The sequence below is a fragment of the Populus nigra genome, chromosome 12 (genome assembly GCF_951802175.1).
Source record: "Populus nigra chromosome 12, ddPopNigr1.1, whole genome shotgun sequence".
NCBI classification, from domain to species: Eukaryota; Viridiplantae; Streptophyta; class Magnoliopsida; order Malpighiales; family Salicaceae; genus Populus; species Populus nigra.
The window spans coordinates 5,694,835-5,715,163 of record NC_084863.1 but is presented as its reverse complement, the minus strand read 5'-3'; the positions used below and the strand labels follow the sequence as shown (position 1 = coordinate 5,715,163).

General features: G+C 30.9%; 1 protein-coding gene across 3 annotated transcripts; it reads left to right on the top strand.

The window, feature by feature from the left end:
* The first annotated feature begins 1,423 nt into the window (after positions 1 to 1,423).
* On the top strand, positions 1,424 to 19,250 carry LOC133670138 (protein DETOXIFICATION 24-like). 3 transcript variants are annotated; one of them, XM_062090622.1, is made up of 9 exons: positions 1,427 to 1,737; positions 7,721 to 7,970; positions 16,761 to 17,302; positions 17,480 to 17,566; positions 17,663 to 17,719; positions 17,838 to 18,076; positions 18,199 to 18,317; positions 18,520 to 18,606; positions 18,680 to 19,250. In XM_062090622.1, exons 2-9 carry the CDS (start codon positions 7,725 to 7,727, stop codon positions 18,758 to 18,760), a joined length of 1,458 nt encoding a protein of 485 aa, XP_061946606.1. In that variant the 5' UTR covers positions 1,427 to 1,737; positions 7,721 to 7,724; the 3' UTR covers positions 18,761 to 19,250. The 3 variants fall into 3 exon arrangements, with proteins under 3 accessions (XP_061946608.1, XP_061946607.1, XP_061946606.1); XM_062090624.1 differs by lacking the exon at positions 7,721 to 7,970 and having other exon boundaries at positions 1,424 to 1,737; XM_062090623.1 differs by lacking the exon at positions 17,480 to 17,566 and having other exon boundaries at positions 1,426 to 1,737.
* The last annotated feature ends 1,079 nt before the right edge of the window (positions 19,251 to 20,329 follow it).

Below are 20,329 nucleotides of genomic sequence, written 5' to 3'. Positions count from 1 at the left end.
TGAACCAGGTATGTAGAATAGGACAGGAGAAGAGAACATTATTGAGACTTCTTTCTTATTTTCAGAACCAGATCTACCTTTGTAATAAGGTGACTGTCATCTGTTGTCCCGGAGCAAATCTGGGTGTACTTTGTCTTACAAGTGCAAATACTAAATTATTACAATTCGAAGAGCAGTCAGTATTGTCAGGAAGATTCATAGGTTTATAATATATAGTATATAATATGTCCAGTTTTTGTTAATTTAACTTGGATTGTCTTGCTCGTAGCTTGAATATCTTTTTTCTAGCAATGAAAAATTCTTTTTTCAGCAATAAAAAAAGTTTAGCCTAGCTAATTATATAGCATGAGCCATCTACCTTGTGCATATAAATATATAAAAAAGAATCTTCTTCTTTAAACCAAGACTACTAAGGACAAGAGGAGCGTCATTGATAAAAACTTGAAACCAAGAGGTTTACTTTCTTTATAGTTTCAGGTTCGAGCCTTTTAGTTGCTTATATGATAGTCACTGGAGGCTTACATGGTCGTTAACTTCAGGACCCGTGGGATTAATCGAGGTGCACACAAACTGACTCGAACAACCACATTAAACTATATATAAAAAAAGAGCATCATTGGCACATCACAAATCATTTTTTTAAATATGCCATTTAATAGGGGGCAACTAAAGTAACTATTACCTTACCTTGTTGATGTATTAATTATTTTGAGGTGTGTAAATTATTATTTTTAAGGTATTAATTGTTTTTATTATATTTGTTAAAGGGCTAAAATAATATATCTTCAAGATATAAAAAGTTTTAAGCTTATAGACAAGAACTTCTATAAGTTTATTAAGAAGTTCTGTTTTATTTCTGATAAATATAAATAGAAAGTTTGTAAAGAAAAATTAATTTCTTTCAACATCAAACTAGTATTTATAAATAAAATAACATTTTTTCAGACCAATATATCTGTAAAGTTCAGAAACATGTCTCTTCAAACTAATGTGCATGTAGAGTTCAAAGACAAACTTCTTCATACCAATATATTTATAGAATTTAAAAGGAAACTCTTCATTCAAATTATTTTCTCAATTTCAACAATTTGACTGGGGTGTTATGTATAATTATTAGATTAATTAATTCTAAAAATTTAATTAATTAACTTAAATTAATTAATTTTAAAAATAATAATAATAATAATTTATGTTATATAATTGTGCCAAGTACCATAATATCTATTAAATTTGGTTTTTTCTTCAAATCTTTATTCCAACATCAAAATTTATTGATTTAGTACTATTCCTCACATTATAAGATATAACAAAAAAATAAAAATTTCAATCGAGAATAAAATTTTCTTTAACCATCTAATATACAAACTATATATTTCAACAACAGTAAGATACTCTGAATGGTTGCATATACAAGTTGTAGATTGGGTTGTTCGCACACACTCTTCCATCAATAAACGAGCGACCAACCATTCTTCGTTTCTCCCTTTTTCTTTTTTTATATATAAACCAATTTTGATTTTCTTATAAATGAATACCCATAGAAAGAACAGAGAGAAAACAGACACAGTCTGCACTCCTCCCCAAGTGTCACAACTGACACACTGCACTCCTCCCCAAGTGTCACAACTGACACACTGCTCTCTCTCTCTCTCTCTCTCTCTCTCTGGAGTCTGGACATTACTCTAACTTCGAAGCAAACTTCAATCGGTTAATTCAGCCTTAAAGAATACTTAAAAGGTACGCAAGCAAATTCCTTACAAAGAGTAAATGCTTGATTTCGTTGTCTTAGGCTACCATTATTCTCTCCCTTTCCTGTTTTTATTTATTTAACATTTCATATTCTTGTTCTGCTAGCTTTTCCTTGACTATATATTTCATCACATTAGCACAAATGTGGTCCTTTTATAGTGCTCATATATAAACGAGTAGTGACAATGGTGTTCTGCTTCATTCTGTGACATTCAGATCATTAAGATCTCCGAATTTTAAGACACATAATATGATATTAGCATGAGATTCAAACCTTTGGAACAAGACTGATATTATTAGATCCAGCAAATGACTGACTGCTCCAGTAGTAGTTTTTGAGCTTTTTACGTGGTGGGGAATACATTAAAACGTGCCCAGCTAATCGTTTGCTACTACCTACTTGAAAAGAAAAGGAAACCTAAGTTCGCAACTGCCAGTCTCTACTACGCTTTCCTTCTGTTCTCTCTCACAGAACAAACCAAGGACGTAGGATTACTTTGGTTTCTCCCATGTAGTTTTATTGGACATGGAGATATGAGGGGATTAGCTTTCTTAATTTAGATCTTCAATATATATATATATATATATATATATATAGAGAGAGAGAGAGAGAGGGGGGGGGATTTTAAGTTAAAATATGTTAATACCAATTGAACTCCAATATATTGGTTCCTTGAAATTAATTGGTTACGGAATTAATCCTTCGTTTTTCTTTTCTTTAGCACCTTTTCTTTTTCAATTATAAAATTAAAATTGTCATAAATAAACCAATAAACATTTACTTCAATTTTTTTTTTTACTGTAACTGAAGTTACTTGGACAAAGGCATTGCTCCAACATCTATAAATTGAGCCAAAAACAATTTTGAAGAAATTTTGATATAAAGAAAACATAAATAAAATATATGTGTGGACTCTGCTTTTTCTGATTATTTTTTTCTAATCTCTTTTTCGTTTATAGGCCCTACATACTACATGAGCATCACACATAGATCACATACTATTTGTTTTTACTTCTTACTTTTCATTATTAATAAATTATTTTTAGATTTTTTTCTTCAAAAACTTAGGATAGATTGATTATTTGCAATATTTTTTTATTTTTTTAAAATCGTGTTACTTTCATTTAAATTCCAAGAATTTTTTTATAAACTATATTGATTTATATTTCAAAAAGAAAAATAAATCATGTCCTAAAAATTTTTATTAAGTTTTAGAAACTAAAAATGTCCAAACAAAGGCAAAGGAAAAAAAATTAAATGGAAATTTTTCATAAGAGATTACAAATCAAAGGAATAGATTTTAAATAAAAAAAGTAATATAACTAAAAATACTTCTTAAATATAACTAAAAATAAATTACTAAAAAAACTAAAAAATATATATAACTAGGATTGGGCTTGCAAGGATTTCACCAATGAGTTTGGAGAACAAGGCCTATACGATCATGGGCAAGACACGTGTTGTCCTTTAAAATTTGCCGATGACAAATCACAAGGAATCATTGGTTTTCGGCCTTCTAAATCCAATTTCACCAGCTTTTTCACTTTAAAACATTTCAAAATATGGAAATGACTTTAAAAATCTTATTATATACATCGAAACACATTTTAATACACCTAAAAAACACAAAACAAATTAAATTAAATTAAAAAACTCAAATATATTTTGGGATTTTAATACACTGTTTTTTATTAAAAATACATTAAAATTAATGTTTTTTAAGTGTTTTATTATCATTTTAATGTGCTAAGTTGTGGAAAAAAAACTTAAAAAATATTATTTTAATATATTTTTAATTAAAAAAATATTGTGCATTGCATTAACAAACACACACTAAATCTGCTAAATTCCCAAGATTTACTTCATGAACATTCGGGTTCATATACACAACATATCATAAATAGTAAAACTGAATAGAATTTGTTTTCTATTGGATGCATTCTTGTTACTGTTTAAAATAAATCGTAATCCTGCTATAAACAAATTGATGTCGTTTTTTACAAGGATTAGAGCAAACCAATGTGAATTTAGTTCAATATTCATTTCAATCCTTTAATTTGACAATGTAAATTTGAGTCCTCCAATGTAAAATGCCAAATGTTCAAAACAGTTCGTGCCCTCTTGCTTTTAGGGAGAGAGGATGGTTGGAGAAATGGAGAAGAAGGAAAATCACGAAACATCACATTTTGGTTGAGAATAGACTCATTTCAATCTTCATAAGATAAATATAAACCTCCTAAGTTCGATTGTTGGTATTTAAAAGTTAATATATGGACAAAAAGTTAGATTAGACCTCCAATTTAGAGATTAGAGCTTAAAATTGTTGGTATTTCTAAGATGTGCGGAGGTATAAAATTAATCCTTCTAAACTGTCATGTCTCTAATCTGAAAGATCTATTTCTGTAGCATATTATTTTGTGTCTCATATAAAAAATTACACAATTTATATGGTAGAAATGAATTATTGGTTAAGATTAGGGGTGAGCAAAAAAATTAAAAAATTGATTAAACCGAGAAAACCGGAAAAAAAATAACAGAAAAAACCAAATCGTTAAAACAAAAACTGATTAAACCAATTAGAATTTTGAAAAAACTGGCCAGTTTAGTTCAGTTTTGGTTTTATAAGTCTAAAACTGAAAAAACCAAACCGAACCGGAATGAACTCAAATCGAAAAAAACCAAAAAAACCGATCCAAATCGGAAAAACCGAGCCAAACCGGTTTGAACCGTTTTTTTTCAAAATAATCAAGCCAAACTGAACCGAAACCGGTTAGTTTGAACCGTTTTCGGTTCGGTTTCGTTTTTTTTCAAAACAAAACTGGTTTTAGTTGTATTTTTTTATAAAAACCGAACTGAACCGAAATGATCACCCCTAGTTAAGATAATGAAAAATAAAACTTTATCATTTAAAAATATTTAAAAATTTTAAATTAAAAAAAAACCAAATATTTATTATATATGTAAAAACTCATCATTTTAAATTAAATTCATCTAGAAGAGAGGGATCGAATGAGGGGGAAGCGGGTCTTTGCTATGACTAGGGGGCGATAAGATCCACATGTACCATCCATGTTTGATTTCAACTCTATGTACAATCAACCAAGTTTTCAGTCGTCTCAACACTAAGTCGTTGTGTCTCAACAGCAAATATGGTCATCCGAGCTTCAACTTATTGTTCTACAATTGCCTAGAACTCTAGAGATTGAGTGTTGAAAACTGATTGCGAGCATCTAACAGTCAAAATACTATGAGCCCTTCGTAAATCTTGAACCGTAATGTTTGAGATACCATAAACCTGATTTTTATCGGGTCCACCGAATGATTCAACCTCTAACCACAAATTTGAATCAAGTTCCAGATGAGTCGAAGGATCATCTTCGTATCTCTCTTACAATCGAGTGGTATATGTTTCCTAAAAAAAAACAGTCACCTAATTCAAAAAAATAATAACTGAAGAAAAAAATCGAGCATTTTATAATCAAAGTTCTTTTTGAATTTATGGTTAATTGTGTAATAAATACAATTCTTTGGTTCATGACTCCTATTTAATAGTTATTTGGAATGCAACATATCAACTTTCACTTCCATCACATGTAAATGCAAAAACTCAACAATAGTCAAATTAAAACTAAACTCAACAAACAATCCTACTATTTTTGTTCACGTGGTGACTTGTAAGATTTTGATTTTCAATTATAGTACTTCAAATTAAATCCAAAAAAATATATTTGAATCTCATCTTAAACAACCCAAAAATATTAGAAAACACGATATTACAAATAAAATAGAACACATTAAAATTAATTGCAAGCTTATATTTAGAAAAATAACACAACATAAAACTCATAATTTACAAAACAACACAACATAACACATTGGTATCATATAAGCAAGTCTATTTATCTACGCAAACATCGTCTACTGGAGTGGCTAGGTTAATTAATAGCATAGTTATCACCTGTTTGAATAGCCTCTTGACCTTTCTATAACAACAAATCAATCTAATATTCATCAAATACATTAAAGGTTCTATAAATAAATAAAAATATCATTTAACATATATTAATTCTGAAAAGTTATGATTACTCATAATATTTTGAATTCGTTGTGCATGTTGCTCATAAAGAGAAAACAGTTGGGTCTCAGGTTTTTTAGAGAGAGAGAGAGAGAAAGGGTGGATAGGGATTGTTCTATGGGGGGAGAAGAAGAGAAGTCAGGGTTAGATTTCATAAGATGTTGTTATTCATAATCGTGACATTTTAAGTTACCGCGATTTAGAATCGTATTTTCAATCGTGACAAGCTCAAACTATGCTATTTCATCAAAAAAAAAATATGTTATTCTGCTATTTTTTTAATTTAAAGTGGTAATTTAAAAAAATATTTTTTTTATAGTCTAGAATTTAGCCGGCTAGTAGCTATCTATTACATGGAGAGAGAAATCTGAACAATGATAAATTAGAAAGACATTTTTTTCTTCCTCTACTCCTTTACATGTCTCTTTTCATAAGACTCGTGATATGGTACAAACATGCATATATTTCTATATCTATATACAATAGGGAAAAGGACAAATTGCACCCAACCTAACCATCACCCAATTCTTGATTAAGTCCCTTAACATTTGATTTTTCCAGTTGAGTTCTAATCTAATAAGATGTTATTTTATATTGTCATTTGAAAACCTTATTTGTTTTAATGGAAATTGATGAAGTCATAAAAACTTTAAATTGGATTTAGGCTTTCCACGACTATATATTGAATTAAAATGTTTGGGTATAAATGTGGGCTTTATCTTTGAGATTGGTATACCTTGCAAAACAAGTCTTCTATTTGAATAGAGAATCATTTGATGCTTAAGTTAATAAACTATACGAGGGAAATAATGTGCAGGAAAAAGGAGAATTGAAAGTGTAGGGGAGTGTATGTTTGTTTTTGTATGAATTTGTGGTTGTTCTTTTTAAGTGAACTCATATGTTTACCTAGTGACTAGAGGTATTTATATATCTCAGTGACATGAGCTTATCTCATCGAGAATAGAGTAATGATGGAGAATAATTGTTTTTCCTTGGAGATAACGTGAAAAAATAAGTTATTGGTTATTATTCCTTGTTATGGCATTGGTGGAAAAGGTTGGCATTCGAGAATGATTGACATGAAAGGATGATGCCTTTTAAGAAAACAAGTTGACAGGAGATAAATAAGTATTATACTGATAGTTTTTGCATAAGCATGGGAGGTTGGGCATTGTAATGGAGAATTAAGTGTGCGACATGTAACACCAATGAATGTTGAGTGGCGATGTTCTGATTTCTTACATTGTAATGTGTGCTAATCGTTGGGCCATGATACTAGTTAGGCTAGGACCAAACGGATTATTTGCCCATCGTCAATTGTCGAGCAGCCCATTTAGGTTGAGCAAGCAAGCTAGTTTGAAGCTTTTTTTTTTAATTTTGTGTCATCAAAAATCACAAGAATCATGGAACTATGTTATCATGTTTTTTTTTATGGTTTTCTGAATAAAACATATTTTAAAAAACAATCACTATTACATTTTCAAACACCTTCTAAATCTTAGATAAAGCTAAAAGAATATGCATCAACAATTTATTCTCATGCGTTTTTATCACAACAAAAATAGTTCTTTACTTTTCATGATTGGTGTAACTTTCGTCTCTCTCACATCGTGTTTTCTCACAAAAACTTTCATGCTAATTTCTAAAGTACATTAAGTCATGGTTCAAATATCCTAATAGTCCTAAAACCCGAGAAGCTTAAAAATAGATTATCTAACATTCAATTACATGTCCTGCAACTTATGATAGATTAGACTGGTTTGTACCATCAGTATGGCATCAATTTTTAGGGCAACTGACTTGATATGAAGATTCACATGAAAATGTGTCCAGTGTAAAGTTTATATTCACCAAAAAGCTTGAAAAATCATTAATTTTAGCGTTCTTTCTTACAGAATCATGGATAATTCAATGGAAGAGAGGCTTATTTCGCCGGAAGAACTTAACAGTGATGACCTGAAGAAGAAGGTTTGGAGGGAGTTCAAGAAGTCATGGGGGATTGCCTTTCCTGGAACCGTGGCACGATTGACTTCATTTGGAATGATAGTTGTGACACAATTATTCATGGGGCACGTTAGCGAATTGGATCTTGCAGCATTTGGCCTCCAACAAAGCATTTTGATACGCTTTGTAAATGGCATATTGGTACGTCCTCTTCTCAACATTTTGTGCTCGTTCACATAAGAAACTACTAGAATTTTACATATTATCCACGGATTATTCAGTCAATATTTAAACCTTAATTCCATCTAAAATAATTTTACTAATAGGATCGTGAATAATTATTTTGTCAGTGATTTATTTTCATATTACCAACGAAATTAACTCGTCGGTAAGTAAATAATGTCAGTGGCATTTCATGTAATATTTATCCAACTCTCTAGAACTCAACGAGGGATTTAGTCTGTCGGTGATTTCGTTTGAAATAATAAGTGACATTTCATGTAATTCTTTGTCAACTCTTTCGAAGTTCCCAACAAACTTAATCCGTCGATAAGTCCATCAATAATTGGTTTAAATTTTTTAAAAGAAAAAAGTAGGGGGCCGTCGCGCCTTTCTTACTAATAATAAGAAAGGTTGGAACCTACTCCTAACAAGTTGTTGGCTTTTCAGCCGTTGCGCGCTAGTGTTTTCCCTTACTAGTAAAGGGGCTGTTAGTTGTAGCGTATAATGTACTAGTGAATAGGAAAAGCTGATCACGATTACTAATGACGGATGGAGGTCATGACAATGAAATTGTTCGGGGCCTCGCCCTTCTCTTCTTCACTGGAGACTACAAATGATGGGAATTCTATCGATAAAGAAGAGGCATAGACCTCTCGATCCAATCCGTCTCCCCTGGCCTCCCCAACATGATACGAAAAAACCCTCCCACCATAGAGAAGAGATCTAAACTCTGGGTCCCGCTGATCACCCTTTCCTTTGAACCTGAACTGGTCGAGAGACATGAACCAATTCTAATAAACAGAGTAGAAAAATATTAAAAGAAAGTAAAATAAAATAAAAAACCAAATATTTATTACAAATTTAAAAATTCATTAGTTTAAATACAATTCATCTAGATGAGAAGGACTAAATGAGGAGGAGAAGATGAGTCTTCACCGAAACCAAGAGGGCAATAGGTTGACCACATGTACCACCCATGTTTGATTTTAGCTTCATATACAATCGTTTATGTTCAATTGTCTCAACACTAAGTCGTTGTGTCTTACCAACAAGTACAGTCATTTACGCTTCAACTAATTGTTGTACAATCACCTAGAACTCCAGAGATGCTGTAGGCTAGAAACCGATTACAAGCATTCAACAGTTGAAACACTATAGGCCCTCTGAAAATTCTCGGTCACAGTGTTTGAGATATCATAAACCTGTTTTTTATTGAGTCCACTAAGCGATCCAGCCTCCAACCACAAATTCAGATCGAGTTTCGAATGGGTCGAAGGATCATCCTCGTATCTCTAATGCAATTGAGTGGTACATGTTTCCTAGAAAATAAATCAGCTAATTAAAAAAAATAACAACTTAAGAAAAAACCAACTTACCATGAAGTTTTAAGCTCAGTTATCTATGAATTGTTGCACCTCTTTCCAACATTCATCATTTCATTTGTGAATTTCTACAAAAAGCTTCATCGATCTTGGTTCGCGTCCAAAAACCATAGCTTGTAAAAGAAAACTATTGTTAGTTAAACATTTTTATATAAAACAATAATTTAAAAAAATGGAAGTAATAAAAAAGAATCTTACCATTTGCTTCGCATACATAATGAATGATGTAAATCCGCTGGTATGTATGGTAATGGAACCGTGAATCTCCTTGTTTTGGTTCTCCACACCGTGATACAAGTGATACAAGAGTCCTATTAAGTTGTATCTTAAATAGGGGTTGATCTAATAATTAAAATTAAAGAGGTTTGCTTTTTTCTTTGATTTTTTTTCTTAAATCTTATATAAGAATTTATTAAATATATGAATATTTTAAACAAGAATCAAAATTTCCCTACAATATTGTGTGATCACTCAGATAATTTCTTGTCTAATATCTTCTCCATTTATGTCCTTGACATTATCATCTATTGATTTCTCCAAGGATTCAAAGTAAAATACTGTAAAATCAAACTATGATATATATATATATATATATATATATATATATAACAAGATGTTTATTGATGTCTGCCTTAATCTATTTGAGGTTTCAAAGTCACCCTAATGCACTAGATTCCTCCACAAAGCATACCAATAACATTTAAATAAAAAGACTTTATTCTACTCGTTATGATATTATAATTCAATCACCTTTTCTAACTTCTCATAATAATCAACTTCAAACTCATTAGAAGTCGATTTCTTAACACAAATTCAATTGTTATATGTCTTTCTACCATGATCATACTCTTCAATATGAAAGACATGTTCATTGATGAAAAAATTATTATATCACTTCACCTTTCTTTCAGGACCTGAATTTAGTAAATTCAAAGTAACACTAGCATTTTCTCTTAATTGATAAATCTAATACATGATTACAACCATTAACAGTTAAAGAGAAAAGTGTAATGAAATTAAGTATTATGCGAGGTAAGAATAATTAAGTATTACTTACATGTATTCTGAACCACATGGTAAATTATTTATCTTGCAATTAACCATTTTGAGATTCAGTCATATATCAATTTTATGATAGTAAAAATTGACGATGTTGTCTACTAGGAATTATTCAATCTATCAGTTTATAAGAGTATTCAAGAAAAATTGTAAAAAAATTAAGACATGTTAAATAGGGGTTGATCTAAATTAAAAGTCTTAGTTCATTGCAGTTAAATAGCACATAATTATGTGTATGTCTGAATTTGATTTCTATCAAGTATCTGGCCCTTATTGCATTTTTTTGGTACAGATCATCAAAGATGGAAAAATATTAATAAATTCTTATTCCAAAGAACTCCCCTCTATCATCATGTCTTGAAACATGGTTGATTCTTATTCTAAAGTAAAGCTTAAAATAGTATGAGATATATGTTGAAATCTCTTTAATAATATAAGTCTCGCATATCAAAACTTCAATATGCACACAAGTATATGTATGGAATAAAATGCATGTTTTAAATTTTAAAAACAAAAGACAATATAAATTTAATTAGGATGCATGTGTGATCTCTAACCTCTCAAATGGATACATCTATACTAGACAAGCCCTCCAACTTTTTCCTCAAATGGTAAATGTATTGGTAAATTCTTCATTGAGTCGAAGAAAGATATATGAAATATCATCTCATGTTTGCATATTTTCTAGACAATATTGATTTCAATGCTCTTGATGTGTTGGGTATGCAACTTGTTGGAGAATATATCTCTAAAAAATTTTATTGATCTTTCTAAATATATTTCATATCACTTTTAGCAATAAATCCTAATAAGCAAGTGGAATGAGTGTCTGCATAAACATGTGGCAGTCATGACTCTTCATTCCATACAATCTATAATCCTTTTTTATTCATCAATCTAGAAATGTTCGAAGCATGTCCATCAGAAAAATACAGACTCTTAAGTTCTTGGTAGATAAGTGATTGTGCATTAAAAATAAACTACAACTGCTCAGTGTTTCACTGTGCAAGTCCACAATGAAACGCTGAGTAGTCTTCAACTTTTTTTTCTATTTTTTTTCATTTTATATGCTTTTATGGGTTTTTTTTTTTTACTTTTTTTTGTGTTTTTTTAATGAATTTTTTTTGTTTAATTTTTTTTTATTTAGTTATTAGATTTTCATGACACGGATCCTGAGTTTAACGAGTTAACCTGAAATTTTTTTTTTTGCTTTTTTTTTTAATTAATAACATATACTAAAACTATTTAGTGTTTCACTGTACAGTCCATAGTGAAACGCTAAGCTGTTTTTTTTGTTTTTAATATTTTTTTCTATTTTTTTTTTTTGCTTTTTATACCTTTCTGGGGGGTTTTTTTCATTGTGTTTTTTTTATTTTAATGAATTTTTTTGTTTAATTTAGTTTGTTAATGTTAATTTATTTATTTTTTAGTTATCAGACTTTCATGACACAGATCTCGGGTTTGACGGGTTAACCTGGTTTGACGAGTTAACCCAGAATTTTTTTTTGCTTTTTTTAAAGTTTGATGAGTTAACCCGAAATTTGTTTTTTGCTTTTTTTTCTTTTTAGTTAATTTTTTTTCATTTAGTTTAGTTTTTTAATGTTAAATTTCTTTCTATTTAATTATCAGACTTTAATGACACGTATCCCAAGCTTGATGGGTTAACCCGTTAATTTATTTTTCTATTTAGTTATCAAACTTTCATGACGCGAATCTCAGGTTTGACGGGTTAACTTGGTTTGAAGAATTAACCCAGTTAATTTAGATTCTTTTCTTTTTCTTCATTAATTTTTTTCTTCCAATTTATTTTTTTCTTTGTTTTTTTAATTAATCTATTCAAGGCTCTTAAGTCCGGTGTTGCAGCCAGACTCACTTAAACTAACCTTCATGTAAGTTTAATATTATTATTAATATTATAAATATTACTCTTGGGTCAAGCTTTACAGCTGAACCAAAGGCTCTTGGGTATATCTTTGCAGAAAGACCTAACACTTTTAAATCTTATCCTTTTTTCTTTTTTTATGCAAGAAAAAAAATTTAACTCGTGGCTTGTGCCTTTGTTTTTTTTTTCTATTTTCCTTTATAAGCCTTTTACTGTGGATTGCACAGTACAGTCCACAGTGAAAAAGTTGATGCCTTTAGTTTTTTTTATCTTTTTTAATTAATTTTTTTAATTTAGTTTTTTAATATAAAATTTTTTGTATTTAATTATTAGACTTTCATGACATGGATCCCAGGTTTGACGGGTTAACTCAGTTTATTTAGATTTTTTTCTTTTTCTTCATTAGTTTTTTTCTTCCTATAGGTTTTTTTTTCTCTTTGCTTTTTCCTTTTTAATTTATTTCATTAATAATAAATCTTTTTTCTATTTAGTTATCACACTTTCATGACACAAATTTCAGGTTTGACATGTTAACTTGATTTGGCAGGTTAACCCGATTGATTCAGATTTTTTTCTTTTTCCTCATTAGTTTTGTTCTTCTGATTTCATCTTTTAATATTGTATGCAGTCTACAGTTAATAGGCTGAAGGCTTTAGTTTTTTTTTCTTTCTTTTTTTATGTCTTTCACTGTGGAGTGCACAGTGCAGTCCATAGTGAAAAGGTTGATGTCTTCTTCTTTTTTCTTTTTAATTAATTTTTTTTATTTAGTTTGTTGATATTAAATTTTTTTCTATTTAGTTATCAGACTTTCATGACACGGATCTCAGGTTTGACGGGTTAACTCAGTTAATTTAGATTTTTTTTCTTTTTCTTTATTAGTTTTTTTCTTCTTATAATTTTTTCCTTTTATTGTTTCTTTTTATTTAATTTTTTTTATTTATTTTAGTTCATCAATATTAAATTTGTTTCTATTTAGTTATCGAATTTTTTCTGTTTAATTTAGTTTGTTAATGTTTAAACGGGTTAACATGGTTTGACGGGTTAGCTCAGTTAATTTTGTGTTAACCTGTCAATTTTTTTTCTATTTAGTTATCAAACTTTCACGACACGAATCCAAGGTTTGAAGGGTTAACCCAGTTAATTCAGATTTTTTTCTTTTTCTTCATTAATTTTTTTCTTCCTTTTGGTTTTTTTTCTTTGTTTTTTTATTTTTAATTATTACACTTTTATGACACGACCTTGCAGCTAGATGCACATTCAAGACTATTGGGTCTGGTATTGCAGTCAGACTCACTTAAACTTGGGTCATGCAAGTTTAATGTTATTATTAATATTATAAATATTACTCTTGGATCAGGCGTTGCAGCCACACCCAAGACTCTTGGGTATAGCTTTGTAAAAAGACCTAATATTTTTAGATCTTAATTTTTTTTTAATATTTTTATGCAAAAATTATTGAACCGCGGCATCGCACGGGTCATGTAACTAGTTCTTATCTAAAATGAAGCTAGCTTTGGGCTTTGTGACCCATAACCCATCATAAATAAACTTTATATTCTTACAGTGACAAAATAAAGATATATCTATTCTAACCTTCATGTTGTCCTTTATTTTCCCTTTTACGTCCATCACCGCAGTAAAAATGTTTTCAAGCATGTTCTTTTTAATATGCATGATATCAAGATTATGACGGAGGAGATTAGTCTTCTAATAAGGAAGCTCTCAAAAAATACTTTGTTTTACCTAATTATGGATCACACCAAAATCAGGAAACTTCTGTTTACCAGATTAAAAACCAAACATATTATCATCATATTGCGATACCACATCATACAATTCTTCACCTAACAATACCAATAGTATAACATCTTTTTCAACTCTACCAACAAACAAGTCCCTTTTTTTTTTCTTATGTACTTGTGATCGGTTTGCAAAAACCACCGGTAGCAATAAAAAAAAGATATTTTACCATATTTGTTAAGATAAAGTCCTTGTGATTTTCCATACATTATGGACATGCTAATTTTCCATGCGTGTTCCAACTAGAAACCATCTCATACACATGAAAATCATTTATAGTCCATATCAAAACAATTGTCATTTGAAAACTATGTTTCCTTAAGACATCATAAGTCAAATTTCTAGATGACCACAACTATTTCATCTTATCAATCAATGATCAAAGACAAACATCTATATTCCGAACTTGACTATTAAGACTGGTATGACCGTAGATAAAAACATGAACTTCAGCTTCATACATATTTCTAGTGGCAAGTTTAAACTATGAGTGTCACCGGCCAATAAGAATAAGAAGCAGCAAATAACCTGAATGAATTGAATCGTATGTACATAACCCAAGATGTACATTCCATGATTCCATTAAGAATTGAAGATATGCCCTAATAAAATGTTTTTAGGCTTCACCATAAAAAAAATACATCATGACTCCACCCACTGTATCATGTCAATGATGTCATGTCATGTGTTCAGTAATCTTTGGAAACATGAATAACCTTTACAGATTAGGAGTGATTGGGAAGTATCTAAGTTTTCTATGTGAGATAGTCCTTCCCTTGCTAGTTTTGGGTTTATAACGAGCATACCCATATGTTTTACACTCGATCAAAAGTTTGGACATATGTCAATTTTTTAGTATCCTAAGTCAAGGAATTTCAACATGGATTTAGCAACATAGAAGTTCTCTTTCAGCCTATTTTCTTTAGGTAAAATGCTTCTCGTCCATCTGATGATTATGTTGTAACTGGTCTTGCTCAGCCCATGATCTGATTCAATGATGAACACATGTGCAACGAACGATAATTTACTATGATTTGTGCACCCATCCCACAATGATTTGTCAGAGTCTTTCAAAAGATCAAAAAACATGGTCATGTCTACATTTGGTTTTTCATCTACAATTGAACATTCATATGCATAACTCTAATTCATCCTCATTGCATATATAACCATGCTCTTATAAGGATTGCTATTATTATCTACAATTCCATGCACGTTGCTACAACTAAAAGGTGACCCTACCATCATTTCTACCATGGTCTTGTAAAGAACATATGGTTCTCTGTGTACAAGCCAACACAAGTATTTCTCCTTCAACCCTTTTTGTAAAAGATACATCATAACATCTAGATTGAGAAACTTTTTATTTTACACCTCTTATATGGACATCTAATACCACATCCACTAATATTTATCGGATTAAATAGTGTGTAATTAATATAACCCTCAATCTCATTATAATATTCCATCTTGTGCAACCCTTTAGGTGAAACACGATACATCCAAGAACGATCATCCATTACTTATATCAAACGTATATAGAATATTGATGACAACATGTATTGGTTAATTATGTGAACTAAATAAATTAGCTAGTGTTGATTTAACTCAAACTTATTCAATCTATTTTAGTAATACCCTTCAATCATTATTTATTTTCTATAAAAATTCAAATTCCTCCACATTTATCAAAATTTTCAACTCAACAATAAATTTGATAAAATATAAAACGTACCTAATAAATAAGTCATTATTTATTTCATTACAAAACACCCAAGTTACAAAATCAAAATCAATTTCATCAAATAACAAACAAATATAATTTTGAAAATTTTCAAACAAACCCTAACATGTACAAATAATACATTCATGCAATAAATTTCTATGGGAAAAAATTCTAAAACAAGTAAACATACAAACAAACTATATAAACTACATCAAAACACCATAAAAATCAACATTTTGAAATGAGTTAAAAAAAATAGGTAGTTTTACTTACTTGATGTTGGGAATCCTTAAGAAAAATTAAATCAAAATAGGAATGCTAATAGACTGAGTGTTGGGGAGGCTAGATTTGTGGTGATGGGAGTTTGATTTGTGATAAAATAGAGGGGGGGTTTCTGCTATTATTTATAGAGAAAAATGTAGGAAGAAAAAGAAATAGTGGAGAGGGGTGGTCACTCGTCAGCTCATAATTTAAATATTACCAATGGATATTAACGACGAGTGTATTATGTCGGTAATATTGTATGTAACAATGACACATTATTATTATTTTTTCTTTTTTCTTTTCTCACTATAATTTTGTCGGTATATACCACGAAACATAACAAGAAAATATTTTATTAGTAAATTTCACTACAATTTACTAATGAAACTCGATATTTCTATTTGTATTTGTCAGTAATGAGATTATCAAAAAAAAAATTAGAAGTACACCAAGATTAGAATTGACTTTCACTTAATGGTTTAACTCACATGGAAAGAGTTATTGGCCCATCGTAGGTATTGAAGTTAGGAATGAATCAATGTCTCTTTCCTATTTTACATGTCTCGCCACCTATCTGTTGTTCCAAATCTATATATGGTGCAGACAATTATTTCAATAATTGACTTACACTTATTCTAAATCTTCTCTCACGGAAGATTGGCATGTCAAGTGCGACTGAGACCTTATGCGGCCAAGCGTATGGAGCTGGACAATACCACATGATGGGTATTTACTTGCAGCGATCATGGATCATTGATGGTGTAACTGCAACCATCTTGCTTCCCCTCTTCATTTTCACAGCACCGATATTAAAACTACTTGGACAAGATGAGGATATAGCAATAGAAGCTGGGAAAATGTCGCTGTGGTTCATTCCCATCCTCTACTATTATGTCTTGAGCTTGACCATCCAAATGTACTTGCAAGCACAACAAAAAAACAAGATTGTCGGGTTGTTTACCGCTTCCTCCTTTCTGGTTCATGTGCTTTTGTCCTGGTTATTTGTGATCAAACTTGGTTTAGGAGTTGCTGGTGCCATGAGTGCATTCATCATTTCAGCTTGGTTGCTGGTTATTGGAGAGTTTGTCTATATCTTTGGAGGTTGGTGTCCTCATACATGGAAAGGCTTTACTAAAGCTGCTTTTGCTGATATGTTACCTCTATTAAAGCTCTCATTATCCTCCGGAGTTATGATTTGGTAATTCACAAGTTCGAACTCTAACAATTTTATTCTTTTTGTTCCATTCAACATATGGGAATTTAACAGGGCTGATTGTTTTTAAGGAAAAAAATAGTTAAATATATACTTGAATCCTTAATGATGTTAAGCACAGAACATATTGGAACCCTAATTGTCTATGCTTTAACCTAACAGCTTAGAGTTTTGGTACACCTCTATTCTTGTCTTGTTAGCTGGATATATGAAGAATGCAACTGTTGCTATATCTGCTTTCTCCATTTGGTAAGAATTGATTGTGCAAATATCAATATAGTTGCTTGGCCTGTATCAGTTTTAAGTATTATAAAGAAGATCACTAATGCTAATTTCTTCTTTCAGCATCAACATCTATGGATGTGATTTCATGATTTGCCTTGGGTTTTTAGGTGCTTCAAGGTTATTGCTTTAACCATTAAGAATACCACTCATTCTCTTTTTCTCTCTATTGTCTCCATTTTCGGAGCAACTGATCGATATATTTAGTCAAATTCCATGTGTGCTGCATTTTGTACAGCGTGCGTGTATCAAATGAATTGGGAAAGGGCAATGCTAAAGCTGCAAGATTTTCTATCAAAGTTGCCCTCGTTACTTCAGTAATTATAGGAATTATCTTCTGGATTTTGTGCTTGGTCTTCAGCAATGAGATTGCATACTTGTTCACAAGTAATGAGGAAATTGCAGAATCTGTGTCAAGGCTTCATGTTCTACTTGCGTTCTCAGTGTTGTTAAATAGTATTTATCCAGTACTTTCAGGCAAGTATTTCATTCTAAATTCTATAGACAAATACTATATATCAGAATAGATGTTTGTTTTTTGTGGGTCTAAGTGCACGCATTTGTGTAATGTAAACTGAACCGTTAAAATTCTTCAACAGGCGTAGCCATAGGAGCTGGTGTGCAAAGTACTGTTGCGTTTCTCAACTTGGGAAGCTATTATGTGATTGGAGTGCCTATAGGGCTTGTGCTTGGATACGTAGCTCATCTTCAGATCCAGGTATGTAAGAAGGATATTGTCAAGATTTATAATAACTTCTGCTTAACATAGCCATTCAAATTGATGGTCCACTTTCTGACCATTTCGCAACCTTGGCGTTTCCTGATAACTTCATGACGAGTGATTTGATTTATTAGTTAAAATCCAACTCAGTAGAACTTGCATTTATTATTCACCAATATTTTCTTCTCTGCTTACACAGGGTTTGTGGATTGGATTGTTGACTGGAGTTGTAGTTCTAACACTTTTGCTATCCTACCTTACATGGAGGATTGATTGGGATGAACAGGTTTGAAAAGAATGCATGAGATTATAACGTTATAAAGCTATTTTCACTATAAGCAAACAACTTCTGTTTCCAGGTACACAAGGCAGAAGAACGTCTTGGTCGATTTTTCTTGGAACCACCGAAGCAATCTGTTGAAAACTCCAATCTTGCTTGAAAGTACTGGACAATGCTTGCTGTTGCGTTTTCAAACCATGGTTTTTTAGATGAAAAGTTGCATCTGATTCTTTACACCTGATTAAATGGTTAAAATCTGCTGATAGGAACTACTCTTGGGTTCCTACACACAATCTTTCGATTCTAATTTCCATTTCGTAATTAAGAGGTCACTTCAACAAGGTGGTTTTTCTTTCCTCTCCGTGAAGCTAATTACGTTGCAGATGGATCAGTAATCTCCCTGGTCTCATGGTGGCTTGGATTCATTCACGTTTAGGCTTGTGATCAATTTGATTAGTTTGTCCTAATTCTCTTCTTCTGTCTTGTTTATCAATCTTCTACTTGGCTTCCATGGCAATTCCTTTCTATGTTTTTTGGTAGATAACTCTTGTTCATCGGGTTAATTGATCTATTTATTGGATGTAATCTCTCATGTACCTTCTAAGAAATCTACATATATGCTCTTATGTATATATTCTTATTTTCTTCAATATGTCTTTTTTTGTCATGTTTAGATCAAAATGCCCTTCAACCGTTTAAAAGAAAAATAGATTTTGAAAAGCCTAAAAAACATTTTTTAAAAAATACTTTAAGATATTTTGAAAAACATTAGAAAACCTAGAAAACCCATAAAACATTTAAAAACCTAAAACTAATTAAAAATCTTAAAAGGAAAAACTTTTAAAAAAATTATACTAAGTTATCAAATCTAAAAAAAAATTACATAAAATATTATATATATACACACACACACACATACACACACACACACATTTATTTCTCTTTATATATGAGGTACACGTCTTGTTTTTTTAAAAAAAAATCTCTCAAAAAAAGTTCACTCTTACTACACAATCCATAGTTCTAGATTTTATCTTGATTTTTTTGGGATTAGGTATTGTCATCTTTGCTAAACACACTTGCTCTTTGAGATATTTGTAAGATCTTTTATCTTTTTGTAATTCATATGATGTTCTCTCAAGCTTCTTATAAGGTACTTTGTTAAATATATAATTGGTAATTAAAATTTCCCTCCATAAGTAAATAAGTGGTTCCTGAACTTATCAATATGGTTGTCGCACCCTCGCGATCGAGTCCCGGCGTCGCGGCGATCCTCGGTTGGTTTCGGGGTCTTTGTTTTGTTTGTAAAGGAGTCGTCACCTAGTGTTATGGTCACTAGGAAACCTAACTGGTCTTTCAGAGATTCTAAAGGCAAGGGACTGGTTGCGTAAAGGGAAGGTATTAGCACCCCTAGTACGCCCTACCTAAGGTAAGCTGCTTGGTGTTTGGTTTGTCTTGTAATTGCTATGGTGTTGGTGTTTTTCTAATCCCATCAGTTTTCTAGGTTTTGATTCAAACTAAAATTATTAGGATAGAAATCCAAGGAAGTTCCATGTGCTTTAAAAGCTCATTTTCCCCTTAGTTTTTCAAGAGTTTGCGACTCGCAAATCGCAAGGAGGAGGGACAAAAATTTAGAAATCTAGGGTGCTTTAAAAACCTTTTTTTTTTGTCTTAGTGTTTTATACTCTCGCATCTCATAAACCGTGGAATAAAAAATTGAAATGTTCTC